Consider the following 20,459-nt stretch of genomic DNA (forward strand, 5'->3'; position numbering starts at 1 on the left):
GGCCCTAAAATGAAACTATCCTATGTTGGCTGTTGCAGGATTTGATGTTTTATGCTTCTTTCACCCATATAAGCTATACATCCAGTACACATATATGTGCCAATAGATATGATATTTCGTAATAATAAAAAAGCACTTTATTGTTATGCAAACATAAATGCAGAAAAGCATTTCGTCATTTCAACAATAATTGGCTTTTTTACATCTAATTTTTGAAGCTTGGGGAACAAATCTACATAACCATATGAAAGATTTGAGGTGAAAATTTAATGCTTCACACCTACAAAACACAATGCTACTTCAGCCCGGGCCTGAACCTCTTCCAAGACCTTCACAATCTTCTCGCGGCCTATTACTGGTTCACTCTGCTCATTCAGCATTTTCTTCAATCTTTATCCATGTAGAAAGAAATGAGAAAAGAAGATGAGATAAAATTGACTAGCAAAAATCCAATACTGTAACATCAAAACTTGAATTGAACAGCTTTCATGGTTACATCAAAGGTTCAAACAAATTTGAAGATGAAAGCATAACGATAAATTTTTATGAGACTGCAAATCTAGGCACAACAATTTGTGGCTACCCATGTAGGGAGCACTGCTAAACATACCAACATTCCCTATCTTTGCCAAAACTCACTTTAACCAGTGAAAGAATAAATGCGAAGAACGAGGGAAATGAGTATGACAAACTAGAGTCCATACTCATACCCTCGATTCAACCAGCAGATGCACCCAAAATTTGAAAGCAATTAACTTTGTAAAAGATGGAATGGTAAGAGAACTGCTTTCATTCCCAAGGGAAGTACAAGCTCCAATATGCAACTATCAAAATGCAAGGATCAAAATCATTTCCAACCCTTGTCATGTATTTTCGCAACTCATAATACTTATGGTAAGTCAATAACGATGATTGGATAAGAACATACCTGTTGACAATTGCAGTGTCTCCATGTCCAGTGCAAATTATGAACATGGCATTCACAGGCAATGCAGCATAGAGGGAACGGACTCCAGCATCTATCTGTGATAGAATTTCCTTTAGTTCAAGTGAAATGCCCTCTTTGATGCCCTTGCCATTGGCAGATGTCTCATGACATGTAAGCAAAGATATCATCTCGGCCAGTTTTCCATATAACTTCTCTGTGTCTGCTGCTTGCCTTATGAAATAGGAATTTAATTCTGAGAATTGAGTCCAGACAAACTGTACCCGAGCATTCTTCGCCTAAAACAAACAGAAACGGAATATAAAGTCTGCATGAAGAATGGATAAGTAAAAAATGTCATATCCAGCAGCATTACCTACCTCCTTTTTAGCCTTTGAAAGAGCTTCTTCATCAGAAGACACAGGAAATGCATGGGATGATGCAGAAGCGTATCTCTTCACAATCGAACTATCATCAATGAATGAGGACGTTTTGCCACACTCACTCAAAACTGCTAGGAGCTTCTTTCGAATAAATGAAGGAGGGGATCCAAAATCAGGACCTAAGAGGAGCCAAAGCATACATGAGGTTCAAGGTAGAAATTCTACAGTTGCAATATGATATGGAGAAACACAGCACAAATGACACTTAAAAAAAGATTGCTTGCCATGTTTGATCTTTAACAATGCAAGATCCATTGCAGTCTTTGCATCTTCAATACTGTCATGTCCTGATCCTGACTGTTGTATCTCCTTGGAAAGAAATTTCTTGGCAAGAACTCTAAGAGCAGTTTTAAAAGATCGTCCACGGGGATGTTTGTATAACAATGCAGTATCTATCACCAACTCATGAGAGATCTTTAAAGCTAACAAGTCATTCTCCAATGAATGCCCAACTAGGATGGTCTCTTTGTAAACAAGCTTTCTGAAATCTTTCTGAATACAGGAAGAAACTGTAAATAAATCAGGAAAAAGATATTTAAGAAACAATTTGATCAATGAAGCAACACTGTTGACCACCAGTGACTCTGATAGGCACCAATGCATGAGAAAAAGGAGAGAATGACAAACCTGAACATCCTTTAGCCTTGTCGTAACCCCATTCAATATCTCATACGTAATTCCACTAAACCTACATTATCAACGGTATTACTAATTGGTCAAACATAATATCGCATGGGGGAGAGAACATTGTAAGACAAAATTGATTGATACAGATATGTCACAAGTTCATGGCACATAAGGAACTAAGTCAAGATTTTATCTTCCTACTATTGAGTTAATGGGAAACATTATTCTAAACAATGGAAAAATGTGTTCAGAGAGATAATTTAACTTCCAGGGTGAGCTCAACTCTTCCATCATTTACTCCCATTAGTCTTTATCCAGTGGATATCATCAATCACCATGATGCAAATGATAGTCAAGAGTCAAGACCAGTACTAGCAACCATCACAAATCATTCACCTGTACACCCCATTACTGGTAATGTATGTCTGTTAACTACCACATGACAGTTTAGAGTGGAGGTTATTAGATTAACCTCATTACTAGATTAAATTTTACCACTTATATCTAAAAATTTAATTCTTTTTTTTCCTGAGCAAAAAGCTGCCTCCACTAAACAAATGTAGCCTTAGATAAACTCATTTCCCATGCCCAGAGGTTTATTAATACAGTTATTATGTCCTTGAATTTTAGTCGTGTACACCCAAATTAAAAACAATGCATCTTTGTAATATTAAAGATACAGCAAAAATGAGAATGGTGCCTTGGATGTTGGCAACCAAAGAAAAGAATGATATGATAAGAAATGAGACTCTTAGGTCTAACTGTCTAAGAATATGAGTAGTGTTGATCTAAGATAGGATGAGAGAAAAACATTTAAGATAGTATGTACGGGCATGTACAGTGTAGAGATAGTGGCAGTGGCGGTGGCGGTGAGAAGAATTTGAGAAAATTGAAGTAGGAGATGATAAAAAGAGAAGAGCAACACCAAAAAAATTATGAATGGAGCTAATAAGAAAGGATATGGAATCTTTAGGATTAGTTGAGAGTATAGATGTACGCAGAAACAAATGGTCACGTGGACTCAAAGATAAATGGGATACATGTAGCCAACCCCAAATTAGTAGGGACAAGGACTTTCAGGATGATGATGAATCACCCTGGAAGTTCATCATCCAGGAAGTAACTATATGCACCAATAAAGCCATATTGCCAATGATAAGAAGATGGATATGCCTTATCCACCCCTATTGAGAAAGAGAGGGAGAAAGAAGAGAAAAAATAAAGAAATTGAAACTTCATAAAACCCAGTAGAAATGAACCAACCAAGCAATAAAAATATACTTACCATCCATGCATCTTAACTAACATGCATCTAACAGAATCTGTAATAATTCAAGTTAAAGAATCGGTAGAAGTTACAGGTTCAAATAATGGCCCTCTAAACGGCAAGATAGAATTACCTTGTATTGTAATCAACGATCGGATTCAACGGTTTAACAAATTTATCTAGCACCACCTGTAAAGAAGTAAGCAAGATTAGGGAACAAATTGGTAAAAAATCACAGTTGCACAACTTGCATCTAACTTTTCCACCAAACCATAAAACAAGCAGATTTAAATCAAATAAATTAATTTGGTCAAAATATCTGATTTTAGGTTAGTTTGTTTTAAACTTTTAGAAAATCAGCATTCTGTTTGAGCCTGACACTCAGCCTCTTATCAATTGTAATTTGTTCGCACCTCTTTCGTGCTTCTTGGGGAACTTCAGTTCATTAAAAAGGAAAGAGACCGATTTTCAATTTCACCCATTTTGGCAATATTTTTCAGCCGAACACACTCAAACTAACAAAGAACTGAGAATTGCAGACATACTTTATATTTTGTTCTACGCATGATATCGAATACTGATCGGTTACTGAAGGTTTGTGCTTATTTTGAAATCTTGGCTAAATATTTGGGATAACATGATAATGTTAACTAGGATTATAAGTCGTTTACGTAAGTTCTGCCACATATTTTTACTTGAATCGCTAATTTTTCCAACAGTTTTTCTTTGGATGTCTATCATTTTGTACTTCCAAAAGGCTTACAACATAAATCCTTGTCAATTGGGATAGTATGCTAGATGCCTTCAGAGAGCAACCTAAAATGAATTCACAACCAAAACATACTAAATTAACTGGTTCAGTCATAATATTTACTGAATTTGATTACCTAGATAATTGGAATGAAAATTTATTTTGTTTCGAGTAATCATTAGTCCTCAAAAAAATAAAATTAGCTTCACAAGTCCAAACCCGAATAAATATCTAAAGAAGCACACATTAAGTTCTGAATGATTGGATTGCCAAGCTTCGCTATAAATTAATTTTTAATTGAACTTCATGATCAACCGGAGACTGAATACCAACTTTTCTGACAAACTGCTGGTAGTATTAAAAGAATTAACGACAATGACAATGCAGATAAATACTTATATGCTTCAAAAAGTAGTGCCAAAAATTTTTAAAAATAAAATAAAACACATCCAATAAACCAACATCAAGATGCAGCTACAAGGTGATGTTTCAGCAGAATTACAAGAAACAATTCAGGAAATTGTTTTTTGTTCAAAACTAAAAAAATTTAGTGATCGACTCTTGCAATAAACCACAAATCCCAACAGAAACTTACAGATCTTTCGTTTTTCTTTAAAATCTGAATATGTGGAAGCTGTACAGTTAAATGCAGTCATCTATTTAAACTTAAGATGCTGGATATTGATAGACACATCATGCTACAGGATAGAAAGCATGAAAAAACTGGTTAGAGCATACCTTCCCATCAATATCCACCAGCGTTACTCGTGTGAGCTCAAGACCCTCATTTGTCACACACTGACAACATGAAAAAACCATATAAACAGATTCACAAATAAGATTGATTTAACGGAACGCAAGAGAACTACATGCAAAGCAAGAAAACTTGACAGAATGCAACCATTAATAATTTCGGAACCTCAAAATATTCTTTTTAAAAAAAGACTAGTTTGAAAGAAATATGACTGGAAATTTTTTTATTTGTCTGAGAAGGGAAAATTTTAAGACTTCCCAATTCTCATGAAAAATGTAAGCATCAAAATTTGAATATTCTGAAAACTGATATCAACTCAAACAACATAAGCACCACTAGTATATAAATTTACTTCTTTAGAATTCATGGCCTCAACATTTTCGGAGGATGAAATTGATAAACCAAAGGCAAAGGAAGCATCTGAAGATTTTTTTTTTCTATGTACTCCTTGCAACAGTTAATTTCAAACAAGTTCACATTTCCAAACAACTACTTCCTCGATTCAAACTGACAATTTATCATGTACATCTACTTACCATCTCGCAATCTAGTGCCAATATTTGGTAGGGAGGAGATCCTAAAGGTGCTGGAAGAGTAGAAAGAAAACCTGCACAGCATCAATCAAAGAGTTACATTATCAACACGAAGTAGGGAAAAATAAAATAAGAATCAAACAAAAGTAAGAGTTTAGAAAAGAACATAAAAATCAACAACAAAGGACATTCGTATGACCTGGATGATTGACACAATATCCATTGTCTTCCAGTTGTTTTTCTGTAAGCGTGTAATATGTTATAGGGAAAGGCAAATCTTTCAAGAGTTCCGCAGAGGATAAATTATCCGTAACAGAACCACTTTCTGCAAGAGAAGATTAGATTCATCAACTTGACATGCAGTGAGCTCAAAATTATCTTAGGGTCACCATGTCACATACAAAGTCTAGATGAGCACACAAACACATATATATTTATATAAAAGAAAAGGTAAACAATTCCCGTGCACAAAACTCCCGTAGTGGGCGGGGTCAGGACATGCAGGATGTGCCCAAACCTTACCTCCACATAATATGTGGTGTCGTGGTGAGGCTATTTTCAGGAATTAAACATGTGACCTCTATGTTGCACCACTACAACTCTACCATTGGGTCACATGTTCACATGTCCAATTGCAATCCTTTGCCAGTTGCCTTCCAAAGGAAGAAGGTAATCCTCATTAGTGCGGCCATTTTGAGAAACTTGTTTTATAGATAGTCTGAAGCCCCAGAGATCTAGACTACTCTAGCAAGGCAACCATCAAAGGGCCCTCTTCAAGAACTTTCCATTTAAAGTAATCATTTTGAGGTTTGCAACAACTTTGTACATGATCTTGAACAATTTTATGGGCATCTCTACTCGCCAATCCATTGCCTCCTTGTGGTAAGGGATGTTCCATTGGACTTCATTCTTTGCCTTTCTAAAGTTAGCTTGCATTTTTTATGCTTGTTTCTCGCCAAGGTATAAAGAGTTTGGAATTGTACTTTTTAAGGGGTATGAATCAAACCAAGTGCCACGCCAAAAACTCTCTTTTAAACTCCTAGAATACGTGGACCTGTGTTAACCTTTGAAGCCCAACCCATTATGATCCCATGCTTGGCGACAATAGCCTTCCTCTATATATGGGGTCCTTTCCTGATCCAAATCTCCAAGTCAAACTCCCAAGGAACTTCCCATTAAAGTTAGTAAGAGATTTTCTTACTTATGCCCCCCATAGCAAGAGATAGTATGACTATCTCCAATTCACAAAGTGAAATTTTCAGCCCTCAAAGGAAATCTTCTTTGAAAACGTTTTCATGTTTATGCCATGGAATAAGGACGGAGAACGTAGAGTACATAGGCAGGTTTGATAGCAAGCTCTCACATGTCTAAGTCTACCTCCTTTTAATAGACATTGGCTCTTCCAACTTGCCAATTTCTTCTCAATACCAATCAAATCAAAATTCTCAAGTATCTCCACACAACTGATTCCAATACCTACTAGTATCTTTGTCTTGCTCCCAAAAGGAAGGCCAAGATATTTGATGGTTTATGATTCCACTCCCAGGCCAATAATTTGGTGTGAGATTAGGGTCACCCTATTGAACAAGACGAGTCTATTGCTTTTGAAGGGTTTGACCTTTAGACCAAAAACTGCTGTGGAGCAAAATACTACATTAGCAGACAGAGAAACTTTGAAACCTATGACATATATCTCCATCTCTTATATGTTTCTTCATTTAGGCATGCAGGCATTTTAATTCTCTATATAAAATCAAAATTAAATTAATAATATTTACTTCTAAACTGATCCAAAAATGAGGAGTAAATATCAATATATGCATAATTCTTAAAGAAACAGGGCATCATAAGTAACAAGTTAACTACAGGAATTTATTATCTGGCATAGAATATGGATCACAGACCTTGGTGTGGCATCTTGATATGCTTATTTGACTCCGAATTATTTTCGATCCTCTTTCTTTTCACCTTGCATGTTAGGAGTGCATCTATTGTCTGCATATCATCTGATACACACCTAACATGGTACAAAAACACAAGAAACATAATGTTGTAACTTGTACAGTACTTAAGAACAGCAAACAATGTCCCCAAAAAGGCAGGAAAATGGAGGAAAACATAACTAACCTAAGAGCTAAAAGCGCCCTTGGATTTCCACAGCATTCTTTAAAGCCAGAAAGTATCTTAGACTGTGATAAGTACAAAGCTGCATCCAAGCCAGGGACATAAAGCATAACGACTTTTGGTATCAGAGGCTTGTTCTGCGTACAAAGATGCAAGTTGTTCAATCAAATACCAGTAAGGAGTAACTCACAAAATCCAAAAATTAGAAGGGCCCAAATGAAGACGAAGACTGTGATTAACACATAAGTCTTAGTAGAGGCCAGTATCAATATATGCATTCATGTGCTGATGCCAGTGCCATATATAACCGTGGCCGTGCCATACAAAAAAAAATAAAAACAGAGGGAACACAAGGGATTATTAATCCTTGAACCTTGATAAAAACCCAGGAGGGCATGAATCCTTCAGCAAGCACCCAGGTGACCAGACCTTGAACATCCTGTTTAACATTGAAATTTCCTATTACAAAATTGTTCCTTCTTTTGTCCATCATAGACATCCAAATTTTACTAAAACATGAAACCCTACTTGCATATTCAGAGTCGAATTAGTTTCTGGCAGATTGAAAACCACTTCAGCTTTCGCCTGCAAATCAAATACTCCACATTATTTACCTAGAAGTCGAAAAATTATCCATTATTGCACTAGTTGAGCAACTTCATTAATCTGTGCTAGTAATATCAAAACGACCACAATTATCCGAAGAGAAAAACGACATATATGATTCAGAGAAAAAAGAGGGCACTTGAGGTCCGTATATATCGTAGTAATCGGCGCCGCGGCAGTCTTTGTCGTTTGATTTATCTTCCTCTAAAGCTACCGCCTCCCTTTTGTGCGCCGTAGTCTGCATTTCCTTTTCCCGTTCCGCGGCGACGACAGCCAGTTAAATATATCGTCCGAGTCCGAGAGAGGCACTCAGGTTGTGCCCACTGCCCAGAGTTCTTTTTATATGAGTTTATAACCTAACCCAAAATTTTATTACTCCCTCGTCTCATTTTATTATTCATTTCCATTAATTAAAATTAATTTCATCCATTTTTCTTATTATCCTTAAATTAAAAAGTTAAAAAGCTCAACAACCAAGCCAATAAATAAGGGTATAAATATTAAATTGAAGAGTAATAATGCATTTTCTTAAAGTGTGTGTAAAATTGAAGAGGACAATTAAAATGAAACGGAGGGAGAATTAAAAACACCACCCCCATGAAAATTAAACGCTCAAACACGTCGTCACTGTTGTTGGGCTTGCACGAAATGGGACTATCCTGACCCGATAAAATCTGGGTCAGATTACGTTTTTTTTTTGACGCCTGAAAAGTTAGGAGTATTTTTACCCTTGTCTTTCCCTTAGAATGGGTGCGGGTGCGGGTGCGGGTGCGGGTGCGGCGTCGAACCTTTTTTTACCAACCTGGCAACCTCCATTGTCATTTCTCCTTATCTTTTCTGCACTTCTCCATTTTAGCTCGTTTTGGCTCCTAATGAATTTCTGACATTGCACTAGCTTGATTAAACCTCTTTGTGGCAAAGAAAATACAAATCATCAGCTTATAACAGAAATTTGGCATCTTTGCAGGCTTTGGCTCCATCTGACAGAGAGCTCGATCATAGTCGGGTCTTCAAGGTTTGCTAGAACGTAGAAACCATGAATGAGGTCACATTCTCATCTTCCTGTAACATCCTTTTTTTTTCTTTGCAAAGGGATATTACATATTACGTTTAAGTAACTAGGCATTAGACACAGTTCTTCCTCATATCTTTAATGGTTAAGAAAAATAAACATGAACAACATTATTCACTTTGAGTTGTCCGGTTTTCGTGGATAAATCAGGCTCGTACAGCTTTGCCTTCTCAAGAGCTCACCCATCCCAATAGAATAGTACTCTCGCAGAAGCACGCTTAACTGCAGAATTATTACGGAATGTTTTCCGTCAAGGAAACGTGTTGTCATAGAGGAGTTGTGTGTAGCTTCATATAATTTCAGGTGATTCCCATATAACTATCAAGAGAAGTCATACCAAAAGTCAAAGATAATTTTGGGGTCATGAAGTTTTGAATATTGGATTTTATTATTATTATTGAGATTCAAATGTATGTTATCCACTTGTACTTAGCACCTCACAATTTTCTAACAATATCCACTGCCAAATTAAGAGATTCCAAGAAAACTAGACAAAATATCTTTTGACAATCTGTCAACAGACATATACCACATCTTCTGCTCATTTCTTAGAAAATCTCAAAATCTCCATTAAACGGTGAAGAGAAGTTTATTCAGAGAAACAGAGAGGGATGGCTCTGGAGAACTGTCTTCAAGTTTGTGCTGCCAAAACCAGTCTCCTGCAACGTTGCCATCCATTATCTTCCACAGAAAAGCTTCACTTGCCAGCTTGTAGAGGACCCAATAAACCCAATTTGCTGTCATTTTCATCTTCTTATTCTTCTTCATCCAGAGGGAGATCCCAGAAGCCTCGCATTGTCTGCAAAGCTCGTGGAGCCATAGATGAAGGTCTGTCAACCTCTTCTCCATCATATAGATAGTAGCTTGTAATGTATAGATATGAGCCCAAGAACTATTTTTTGTTCTTTATTTTTATGGAGGCTTTGTCAATGACTAAATATTGAAATCTGGCAGTTCAAGTGGTGACAGAATCAACCTGGGATAACGTTGTGATTGCAAGCCCAGTTCCAGTACTTGTGGAATTCTGGGCACCATGGTGTGGACCATGCAAGATGTTATTACCAGTCATTGAAGAACTGGCAAAAGAATATGCAGGAAAGGTTGTCTGCTGCAAGGTCAACACAGACCAATGTCCAAACATTGCCAGAACATACGGAATAAGGAGTATACCAACTGTGATTTTCTTCCAGAGAGGAGAAAGAAAAGAAAACATTGTTGGTGCTGTGCCCAAAGCCAATTTATCTGCCTCAATTGAGAAGTACATAGAGAGTTAGTTGGTAGACAAAACAACTGTTTTTTCCTTCAATTAAATGGAAGCAAATTACTTTCTTGGGTATGTAAATATTATCATGAACTGATCATGAATGTCTTCCATTTGTAAATCTTCTCTCTACACTAAAACACAATCAAATCGCCTGCTGCAATGACTGAACCAACAAAACCAACCTTCATGAATCAAGACAGGAAAAGAAGATCATAACAGGTAAGGTAATAAGAAAGCTACATCATAATACTACTAAAAGCTCTTTCCAACCATCGTCAATGGTTCTCTAATACTGCAAGCAGCCAGGCCACTCATACACAATATCCATGTAAAAGCGAGGGCAATGGATTCTCCAGATACAAACTCTCTGCATGAAATATAATCGTTCCAAATCCCATCTCAAGACTAGTACACTGAAGGAACGCCAGCTTGAACTTTGAATCATAAATCAGGGGGGTAAAGTAAGGTTGAAAGAAAGGGAAAAAAAAAATGAAGATCTAAAGCATTTAAAAATAAATATTTAATTGACCAAACACTGCTACCTTTAACCCTTCATTTTTTCCTGAAATTAGTACAAGGATGGAAGCCCCAAGACTACACCAGTGTACTGCAATTTTTACACAGGGCCAAGGCAATTAAGCCATAAGCTACATTCAAGGATGAAACATCAGCAGATCAAAATAAGCCTTCAAGGGGATGATTTCCAATCAAACTGAAGATTATTAAACCCGTTAACTGCTCCTAAACCGCTGAGAAGCTGGTTTCCCAAATCCTGTTGCTGATTATCACGAACCATGGCACTCAATCCTATCCTTCCATTCACAATGGAGTTATTACCCATTGTAGATCCAAGTCCATTGACCATGGCAGACTGACCAAGTCCACCACCCATGGTGTTGTATCCAGCACTTCCCATACCAGAATTGCCCACTGTTCCATGGCCCATCAAGCTATTGCCGCCATTCAGACCTGCGCTGTTATTTGTTGGTATGATCCCATTGACATTTTTTACATCATTCCCCAATAAAGAAGCACCACCAATACCACCACTTGTGCCATTGAGTTGGCTGGACATCATCATTTCATGAATAATTTTCTGGACAGAGCTATGAGAATCACCCTGGTCAGCATCACCAGAAAGAGCTGGCTGTTGCAAGGAAATATTTGCAGGTGAATTTGTGGAACCAATATGATTGGTGGCAGGTAAAGCACTGTGAGATGCTTGTGGGAGATTGTTGGATGAGGAGGGTGTTGGAGATTGAAAAGGGGAAGGATTGGGTTGCACATTTGGAATTGTGCTAGAGGAACCAGGAGAAGGAATCTGAACAGAATTTCCTCCATAGGGACTGCTGGCATTATTCATCGAATTTTGCTGTCTGGAATTCATTGAATTCTGGTGGATAAGGGCAGCAACGGTGCTGGCAGGGGTAGAAGTCGATGCTGCGTTAAGAGGATTATTTACACCACCAATGCCATTACCAGCTGTGAGTTGCATCGCATTTGCTTGGCCAGAGTCACCGTTAGAGTTCTGAGCCAATGTCTGCTGTTGCCGTTGCTGTAACTGTTCCTCAGGCTGTTGAGCTTGATTGTGAAACCCAGATGAAGCACTTGTCCTCCGAGGATACTTAGTCAAACTCTCTGAGAAGAAACAAAAGTTTTTAGACGCATCAAACATAAGAGAAACAAATCTGAAACTAAAACTTGCACAACTTTAAAGTTTAAATGCATATCAGAAATAACCCAATTTGATACATTTCTAACTATGAATTTCGATGTGCAATATACCTTACTGCTCTTCTTTTGTCATGTTAGTTGAAGGAAACTAAGAAAAATTAATGAGGGTAAAAATATAGGACGACACATGCAAAACGAATAATGCTTTTAAAGGAAATAGTTCAAATGCTACGCATAGGATCTCAAGTCTGCTAGTTTTCCTCATTTCAAAGCTCCTCAAACAGATATATCACCTCAACCTAACTGTCCTCCATTACCAAACAAGTGATGGATTGAATTTCTCATAAAGAAATGAGAGAAACAACTGGATGTGTACTTTAAGAAAAATAAAACTCTGGTTAGAATTGCCTTTAGTTTACCCTTGATCAAAGGAGTTTTTGTTTTTATTAGTAAAGAAGTAAGCAACCATATGTTTTAAGGAATTGCCAGAATTAGAAGATTCAACCCAAAGTTAAAAATAAGGCATAACTAGTATTTGAGCTCCTCGAAAATTAAGAGGTAAAGGAATACATATAATGAATGCTCTAGCAGCTACGATTAAGTAGAGAACCTGAAACTACCTAACCAATTTCATCTCCCTAAAAGAAAATTGCTCGACATATAAGTACATCACACATATCCAAACTCTACATGGTCTAGTTTATCTTCATTCCAAGACAAAATTGCCAAATATTCAAACAAAAGGTTGAAGCTTAGTTGAGAAAATCCAAAAAGCCGTTAGTGTTCTACTATCCCCGTTCACAGTTCAAGCAGTCATAAAATCACCAATATGTTTACCCACATTTTTTTCCAGCCACTACACCCGAACCCGATACAAACCGAAATTCCCTAAGCATCTTGAGCCCCAAACACCAAATTAAAACCCCAATGAACACTACAAGAAGCATCATTGCCTTCGCCCAGGAAAAAATAACAATGTATGGAAGTCGAGTTTTATAGAGCCGTATCTTTCGTTTATTATTACAATTTATAACCCATAGCTTAACAAAATGACTACCAACAGTGATCAGCAATGATAATGTCAAAGGAAATAACATTTCTGGTTGAGCTTACCCATGGGTCCAGTCCCTGTGTCTCGACTGTAATCAATTAAATCTTTCATACTGTTAACCACTTCTGATATCTGCATCCACAAAAAATTGTCAGAGAACGATGCAGAATTCAATAGGATATCACAAACAAACTCCACTGACAGAGATCCACCAAAAAAGAGAGTCCTAAAACGTAGCAGTCTTCTGTCCCACAGACTATGGATATTCTACAACAACACAAATGATAAAGGAAAAACAAAGGGTGAATTCACTGTAGAAGGGAAACATAAACTTGATGAAACTGTTTTGACTTTCAAGCAAAAGCTGCAAAACCAAATTCATTATCTTGAGAACCTATTGCCACAATTGAAATTCCAAATCTTACTTTGCAATAAATTCAAGGCTCCTCATATAATTGCAAGAAACCAAAGGTTCAGAAATGCAGAAATTTATCTTCAATCTTCATGCCACACGTTCAAGGAAACCCACTGGTTAAACATGTAAATCAAATATGTCTGCCAAAATGATATGAGATCAAATGAAAAGGTTTCGCCAATCAAGAATTTTGAGGGTAGTAGGAAATAACAATCAAGCATAAATGGTAAACAGAGAAGGTATTTCCTTTGAAAATCATTGAAATGGAGAAGCTCTGATGCTTAAAGAATTTTAATCAAGTGGAATAACACCATCTAAAACGAAGTAAACCCAGTAGCTATTGGAGTTCATTTGGTAGAAAATCCTTCTTTTTTGAATGGTGAAAAACACCAAGGTGGAAAATCATAGTCACATAGATGGAGATGCGTCTTAAGGAAACTATGCCACACCAACAGCTAAAGTATATCAATCGAAAATACCAAGAAGGCCTTCACTCCATCAATTTACAAACTCAAGAGTTATGGAACAAGTGCACACAATATGCATACAAAGAATCCAAATTGGAAATGAAATTTCTGGCAAAAAGGCAGTCCCAACAAAGAAAATCACTCTCACCCATGTGAGAAGTACAAGTCAAAAAAAGAAATGGTTTCCCTCTTTCCCAAGGATGACTGCAACCCCCAAAAAAACACATCCTATCACTGTATGAAGGTTAATGCAGAAGCAAAATTAACTACCAACAGAAATCAAGACAGTCAAGTTGCCACATTGATGATGAGAGATAGTAGGACACCACCTGAAGGCATCGCACGTATCTCTTTGTATATCCCAAATCATTAACCAATGGCACTTCCAAAGCTTTTGATAGTTGACGAGCTGATGAAAGAAACCTAATGAATATAACAACAAAAACGTTATTATAGGTCAACATTATAAACACAGACAAACAAATAAATATGCAACTGGATTCATGCATTGTGAGCATTAAACCAAAATAACACAGAATGCTGAATCTATAAGCTTTTCCCATTTTCTGCCAGAAACTAACACAAAGATCAAGGCCTATATGTGATTAATGAAGACAAATAGCACAAAAAAGGTAGAGAAATCCAACAGAAACAAGGGAAATGTTAATTTCCTGAGACTTCAAAATGACATGATGTGATATTTCAAATTCAATTCCATGTAAATAAGATTGTATCCCTCCAAATCAATTGAAAAAATAAATGCTTTTCCCAGAGAGGAACAGTAATAACATTATTGTTGATCGCTACCCAAGTTCGTAAATATCAAAATGGAGGCTGACCAACAACTGAACACAAATACCTAAAAGACATACTCAAGTGAGTAACAAATGTACAATTACATGACAGATGGCAAGTGAGAAAAAGAGAAATATGAGAATGAGGCAGAAACAAAATCTTCATCAGCCATATCCAAACATAAAAAAAAAAAGAAATCAATGAATCGATCAGCGGCCAAAAGAAATGTAAGTGGCTTACATATTACAGTTATTCTGTAACTCAGGAACTGACAAGTTAGATGATGCATTTTGGGTGGCAGCCTGATATTTTTGAGCTGCAGACCCAAGCTGACTAACCTGCACAAGACAAGCAAAAAAAAACTACATTATAATGATGTTAAAGCCAGTAAGTAAAGATTATCATTCCATATTTCCCCAAAAAAAATTCCATTTTTAGAAAAAATAATGATAATGATTTTAAAATTAAGGGTTACATGGGAATTCTCATGCATATAATTGGGCCATAAAACCACTCACATAGAGACTCAAGCAATAGAACATCCAAATGAGTAATATTAATCAGATAATGGCACACCAAAGCTCATCCAAATCTAAAAGTGCAAAACATTCTGACAAATAACATTCATACTATATGAACTACATGCCAAAGTCAGATAATACAACGATAAAGCTATACACAAAAAGAGAAGAAAATGACACAAAGTAGAGAAAAGTTTTTTAGTGCCAGGAAGAAAACATATGTACACAGCTATGAGGAATTCATACTCTATAAACATGCTTAGGATTTTTTAGACAAAACCTAAAGTACTCCAATCGATGCACATGATATTCGACAGCAAAAAGAATGCAAATTAAATTCTCAAATTCCGGCATATTTTTCAGGGAAAAATTCCTATAACAGGTGCCTTAATTTTGAATAAATTCAAAAAGTAGTATGATGCAAGGGGATAATTAAAGTCTATTACATGTATAGTCCATTATGTTTCCCAAGTAATTTGCAAAAAATGAAGAGGTCGCATGACTAGCATAAGACTTTTACTGAAGTAGAGCATTTATGATGGAGTATTAGGATTCTGAGTCACTCAAGCCTATTGCAAACAAACATTCAGGTTATGTATTACAGGGATGATGTTGATCTATTTTACATTTTAAGATACAGACCTGAGTGTTTAACTCTGATTCTCTGAAACTCTAGGCTGAATTTTTTTCATTCCAACTACAATCCTAGATCATCTTCTCTTTATTATGATCAGTTATTTGCTTGAATTTTTCCTTCTTGGTTCATCATGTCATGTTAAGGCCACATTCAAAAGTTGTCAAAAAAATGAAATTTAGATTTAGATTTAGATTTATCTATATAAGAAAGCAAATGTGTTACCCAGAAACTAAAACAAGAATATGAAAAGTAGAACACAAACTATTCTAAGTTAGTTTCCATTGATACGGCTCCAAAGTCCAATCTAATCAGTCTTTTCCAGGAATTAACACCACAAACAAGCCACTTATATGATAACAAGGAATTGCTGATCAGCAACCTGAGGAATCAGCAATCTTCGAGGGATAAGCTCCTCATGACGCCGAGCACAGAATTCCCAAGAGCATATCTGTCCAAAAGGATAAAAACAAATAATAAGAAACAATATAAAGCTAATTTATAATGCCTCAGCAAGACACTTGTTCATCAGCTACGAGATGGCAGTTCATATGCAAGAGGCTAGGTTTTAATTGATATCTAACCTTCAATTCTGGAGAGAAAACTATCCGAAGTTGACCATCTCGTACAACACGAAGTTGCTCAAAAACACTTTCTTGTATAGCTTTTGCATAATCCAGGACAATTTGACCAGAGGTATTATGATATTCACGGGGCATATCAACGTAAAGAAGTTCTTCTAAAGTACCACTTTCGTACTTGATCTTGAACAATCTTGGAAGAACTTCCACAGTTGCCTCTAAAGAAACAGTTACGTCCAATGAGGAATATTGCAAGAGTGGTAGATTGGACCAATAAGATCTCACAACAATAAAAACAACACAACTCTACAAATTCAAAGATCCACAGACATACCAAAACCACGGCCTGGCTTGCGATTGCATATCTCACAGTGCCATACATCCTGCAACAAAATGTTGCTCGTTAAGAATATAATGGTACAGAAAGGCAAACAACAGATTAGCCATTAATATGCTTACGGTGTACCTATATTTTATGACAATACAAGCCCCATAATAGCGCCAAACAGAAATGAGAATTTCCAAGCACGTATAAATTTAAATGTATGATCCGCGAATATCAATCTCATTTAACTATAAATACTCATCAGAAGAAGGTCACTAGGATTGGACTGGAAGTTACAATTTATTGCCACTAATTTTCTATAGATCCATACCTGAGGGAAAACTCCAGTTGTTTGCCGGCCACTTCCATACAGAGAAACACACCATTTCTTTTTGGCATGGGGAGCAAAGTACTCAGCAACAAATTTTCTCCAGAATTCTATGTTGTTGTCCTACACCAGGATATGCACAAATGCATAATCATACATCCACATACCACTTACCACATACTAATAATAGATTTTTCAGCTTAAGGAAATGTTACCTCAGGCCTGTGTTGCTGTTGATACATATAATGTGTGAGGCGCCGGGCACACATCCCAGGTTCATATGGTGGTTTTGCGGGAGACCTCAAAGGTAAATTATGTTGCTGAAATTGCTGTTGTGATAATTGGGACCGTTGTTGGGGCATTGTCTTCAAGAGTTGCTGTTGATGGTGTTGTTGTTGAAGCTGCAAAATTCTTTGCTGATTCAGGAGATTCATTTGTGCAGCAGCAGCTTGAGAAGACTGCCTTGACATGTGGAGGAACTGATGCTGCTGTTGCTGCTGCTGCTGCTGTTGTTGTTGATGCAGAAACAAAGACTGATCTGAATGTTGGGGTTCCATCTTCACAGGAACCAAATTCCTCATATTTTGGAGTTGCTGGGCTTCCATTTTCACTTGGCCAAGATTTCTCAATGACTGCAACTGCTGTGTCTGCTGCTGCTGCGATCCATGTTGATCATTGGTTGTCTGTGGCTCCATCTTGACTGGGCCAACAGCAGGTAGCCCTCCTCGAATAGATTGGAACTGCTGTTGCTGCTGCACCTGCTGGGTACTGTGAGGGGCGGAGAACTGTTGCATTGATTGTTGAGTATGCTGAAAATTTTGAGGTTCATGTTGTTGTATCTGCTGCTGCTCTGGCAATAGCTTGTTACCAGAAGCATTGGAAAACTGCTGACCCTGAACTTGACCAGATGTACTAGGATTCACCATGTTTGAAGGTATGAAAGAAGATGGAGCATTGAACCCCACTCCACCGCCAATGCTTGATAGGGGATCTGACTCCGCTCCAGAATCAATATCTCCTCGCTGGCTACTCCCCAAACCGGAAAGCCCCATATTTGGGCCTCCATTTGCAAAAGACTGATTAATTAGAGAAGACACATTGGGCACATTTCCAAGCATATTCATGTTATTAAACTGAGTACGAGGTGATACAAGCGAAGGGAATCCAGTTTGCGAAGGCAGAGGACCACCCCCTTGACCACCCAACATTCCAGAATTGGACCTCAAAAGTGAAGGGGGAACAGACTGGGCACCACCCAAAGGAGTAGGCGGCCCCGAAGGTACCATTTTCTAAGAATCAAAATCTAAAAGCACTCAAGAGAGTACCAAAACTTCTAAAACATGAATTATTCTATGAATACAACAGTCACACAAGGTGTGAAAAACTGAAAATACCCAAATTATTTAACATTTCAAGCTCACATCCACAGGTGTAGGATTCAAAGCCCTTGTTGTGCACCATAAAAATGGGGTGAGTTCTGAGCCTGAAAGTACTGCGTTGAGCTTCACCAAACAAAAGCAACAGACCAAAGAAATAAATACCAATGAACACGTTTGGATTCTGAACATTCTCGATTCCACTGCCTCCAATTGACGACCAATCCTCACGGCTTTCACATGAATCTCTCTGGATATAAAAACAAATTTAGATCCACTGTGACTGACAAAAAAGCAAAGAAAATTAACTGCACAACAAATCAAATAACTGCGTTGTTAACAACAACAAAAAAAAAGGCAATTTCAAAAGCTCAAATTCCTAACAAAATCACTTGAGATCATCTTCGACTAGAACTCTTGGTTAAACCCAAAATACACAGAAACCAAACAAAGCCGATCGAAAGAAAAAATAAGAGAAAAAAAAAAAAAAAAAAAAAAAGGCAGCTGCTTTTTCACTGCTTGAATCTCAAATTTCAACACAGAAACAAGACGAAGAAAGACTTTCAGAGCAAAACTCGGAACTTCATTAAAAATACAAAAACTAGAGAACAATTGAGACTCCAAAAAAGAATGTTAAAAGACCACGGACTGATCGATCCCAAACAGTACAAAATACAAACCATCGATCCAAAAGCCCCAAAAAGTAAAAAATCTTAATGGTTTTAAAAAAACACAAATCGTGAGGACTAACACAGCTTAAATAGAAAAAGAGAACTTACCAACTGAGACCCAGTATGAGAGAATATCTAATACACAGGCTTATTTCCTCAATCAAACTCATAAAGAATCAAAATTCATGTCTTTTAGTCAGTAGACAGAGCTGCTGTATGAGTTTGAAGTCCCCCTCTAGGGTTCGTCGATTTCTGCTGTAGTAATCTAATCCAAAATCTAATACATACTGCTTTGTTTCTTCTGAGAGTTTTTGGCGTAGTATGTGCTGTGCGTCCCTTCGCTGTATCTAGAGAGAGAAGGAGGTAGAGAGAGAATCAGAGATAGAGAGAGAAGGGGAGTGATATGCTGCGCTGTGTCCTTACGGACGTCAAAATTGTATTCGATCCGATTGAATTTTCTTCATTCCTTCTTTAACTTTCTGTTTTCTCTCCTTTGGGAAATTAGTCAAATAATATTCTTCCTCTAAAAATACTAATCATAATAATTATTTTAATTATTTATATAAAATATTTAAAAGCTCAAATAGGCTAAAAGCTCAAATAGGTTACCCACCTACAGCCAATAAGAAGTTTTTGTTAAAAATAAAAATATATACATACGTAATTTATTTAGTAATTATATGTAGATTCTATATATATACACACACATGATCGGTACTTCTCTTATGCGGACATCCACAACTTAATAATTTACACCCACAACTTAATAATTTGTGCACCCTATTATTTTTTGAACAAGTGAGGCCCAAATCAGTGAGCCCCGCTTGTTAATTCACTTTTTAGAATGCTTAAAAAGTGGAGGATTGTAAATTATTAAGTTACGGACATCCACACTTGAGAATTTTTATATATACTATAACACTAATTTTATTATAATTTATTAACGTAACATATATTTGTTAATATCAAGAATTATTCTATTCAGACTTAAGATAAAGATCTAAAATGTGTATCACATAGCACTTTTTGATGGTGTAAATAAGCGAGATGATAAGTAAGACCTACTACTTTGCTTTGTGTTTCACATAGTATAAATTATCAGTGAAAACATAATTCTGCATTTTCGATCCTTATTTTAAATTCGCACAAGAGAAAAATTATTAAAATTGGAAATTTGTATATTGCTGGTCCCGACTGATTAATATAATAAGGAAATACAAATGTGCGATGCGTTATGTGTGTTAATCATGTGTAT

At 36.7% G+C, this 20,459-nt stretch overlaps 3 protein-coding genes across 3 annotated transcripts; 1 reads left to right on the forward strand and 2 right to left on the reverse strand.

The window, feature by feature from the left end:
- Window positions 1-114: 114 nt before the first annotated feature.
- On the reverse strand, window positions 115-8,350 carry LOC119996481 (small RNA degrading nuclease 5-like). The gene is made up of 14 exons (XM_038843128.1): window positions 8,170-8,350; window positions 7,953-8,009; window positions 7,798-7,863; window positions 7,428-7,561; window positions 7,205-7,317; window positions 5,500-5,625; window positions 5,304-5,374; window positions 4,752-4,811; window positions 3,396-3,451; window positions 1,996-2,056; window positions 1,593-1,860; window positions 1,306-1,487; window positions 929-1,224; window positions 115-390 (listed from the first exon to the last, which is right to left on the reverse strand). Exons 1-14 carry the CDS (start codon window positions 8,272-8,274, stop codon window positions 267-269), a joined length of 1,719 nt encoding a protein of 572 aa, XP_038699056.1. The 5' UTR covers window positions 8,275-8,350; the 3' UTR covers window positions 115-266.
- A 1,250-nt stretch (window positions 8,351-9,600) lies between these two features.
- LOC119996497 (thioredoxin 1-like) lies at window positions 9,601-10,495 on the forward strand. Its single transcript, XM_038843156.1, has 2 exons — window positions 9,601-9,930; window positions 10,057-10,495. The coding sequence occupies exons 1-2, from the start codon at window positions 9,714-9,716 to the stop codon at window positions 10,374-10,376; spliced, it is 537 nt and encodes a 178-aa protein (XP_038699084.1). The 5' UTR covers window positions 9,601-9,713; the 3' UTR covers window positions 10,377-10,495.
- A 354-nt stretch (window positions 10,496-10,849) lies between these two features.
- On the reverse strand, window positions 10,850-19,644 carry LOC119996496 (transcriptional corepressor SEUSS-like). Its single transcript, XM_038843155.1, has 10 exons — window positions 19,313-19,644; window positions 17,373-18,783; window positions 17,161-17,280; window positions 16,839-16,887; window positions 16,508-16,722; window positions 16,306-16,374; window positions 15,009-15,106; window positions 14,303-14,396; window positions 13,154-13,223; window positions 10,850-12,004 (listed from the first exon to the last, which is right to left on the reverse strand). The coding sequence occupies exons 2-10, from the start codon at window positions 18,441-18,443 to the stop codon at window positions 11,055-11,057; spliced, it is 2,736 nt and encodes a 911-aa protein (XP_038699083.1). The 5' UTR covers window positions 18,444-18,783; window positions 19,313-19,644; the 3' UTR covers window positions 10,850-11,054.
- Between the last annotated feature and the right edge of the window lie 815 nt (window positions 19,645-20,459).

The sequence above is a fragment of the Tripterygium wilfordii genome, chromosome 4 (assembly GCF_013401445.1).
Source record: "Tripterygium wilfordii isolate XIE 37 chromosome 4, ASM1340144v1, whole genome shotgun sequence".
Taxonomy (NCBI): domain Eukaryota; kingdom Viridiplantae; phylum Streptophyta; class Magnoliopsida; order Celastrales; family Celastraceae; genus Tripterygium; species Tripterygium wilfordii.

What these genes read in the sequence shown, in the direction of transcription:
- LOC119996496 (XM_038843155.1), bottom strand. Translation starts at nt 18,443, where the DNA reads ATGGTACCTTCGGGGCCGCCTACTCCTTTGGGTGGTGCCCAGTCTGTT. An exon ending in CAACTGGAGTTTTCCCTCAG is followed by an intron (nt 16,888 to 17,160) that starts GTATGGATCTAT and finishes ATTTTGTTGCAG; the next exon opens with GATGTATGGCACTGTGAGAT. An exon ending in TTACAGAATAACTGTAATAT is followed by an intron (nt 14,397 to 15,008) that starts GTAAGCCACTTA and finishes TATATTCATTAG; the next exon opens with GTTTCTTTCATCAGCTCGTC.
- LOC119996481 (XM_038843128.1), bottom strand. Translation starts at nt 8,274, where the DNA reads ATGCAGACTACGGCGCACAAAAGGGAGGCGGTAGCTTTAGAGGAAGAT. An exon ending in ATTGTTAAAGATCAAACATG is followed by an intron (nt 1,488 to 1,592) that starts GCAAGCAATCTT and finishes GGCTCCTCTTAG; the next exon opens with GTCCTGATTTTGGATCCCCT. An exon ending in GACACTGCAATTGTCAACAG is followed by an intron (nt 391 to 928) that starts GTATGTTCTTAT and finishes ACATGGATAAAG; the next exon opens with ATTGAAGAAAATGCTGAATG.
- LOC119996497 (XM_038843156.1), top strand. Translation starts at nt 9,714, where the DNA reads ATGGCTCTGGAGAACTGTCTTCAAGTTTGTGCTGCCAAAACCAGTCTC. An exon ending in TCGTGGAGCCATAGATGAAG is followed by an intron (nt 9,931 to 10,056) that starts GTCTGTCAACCT and finishes GAAATCTGGCAG; the next exon opens with TTCAAGTGGTGACAGAATCA.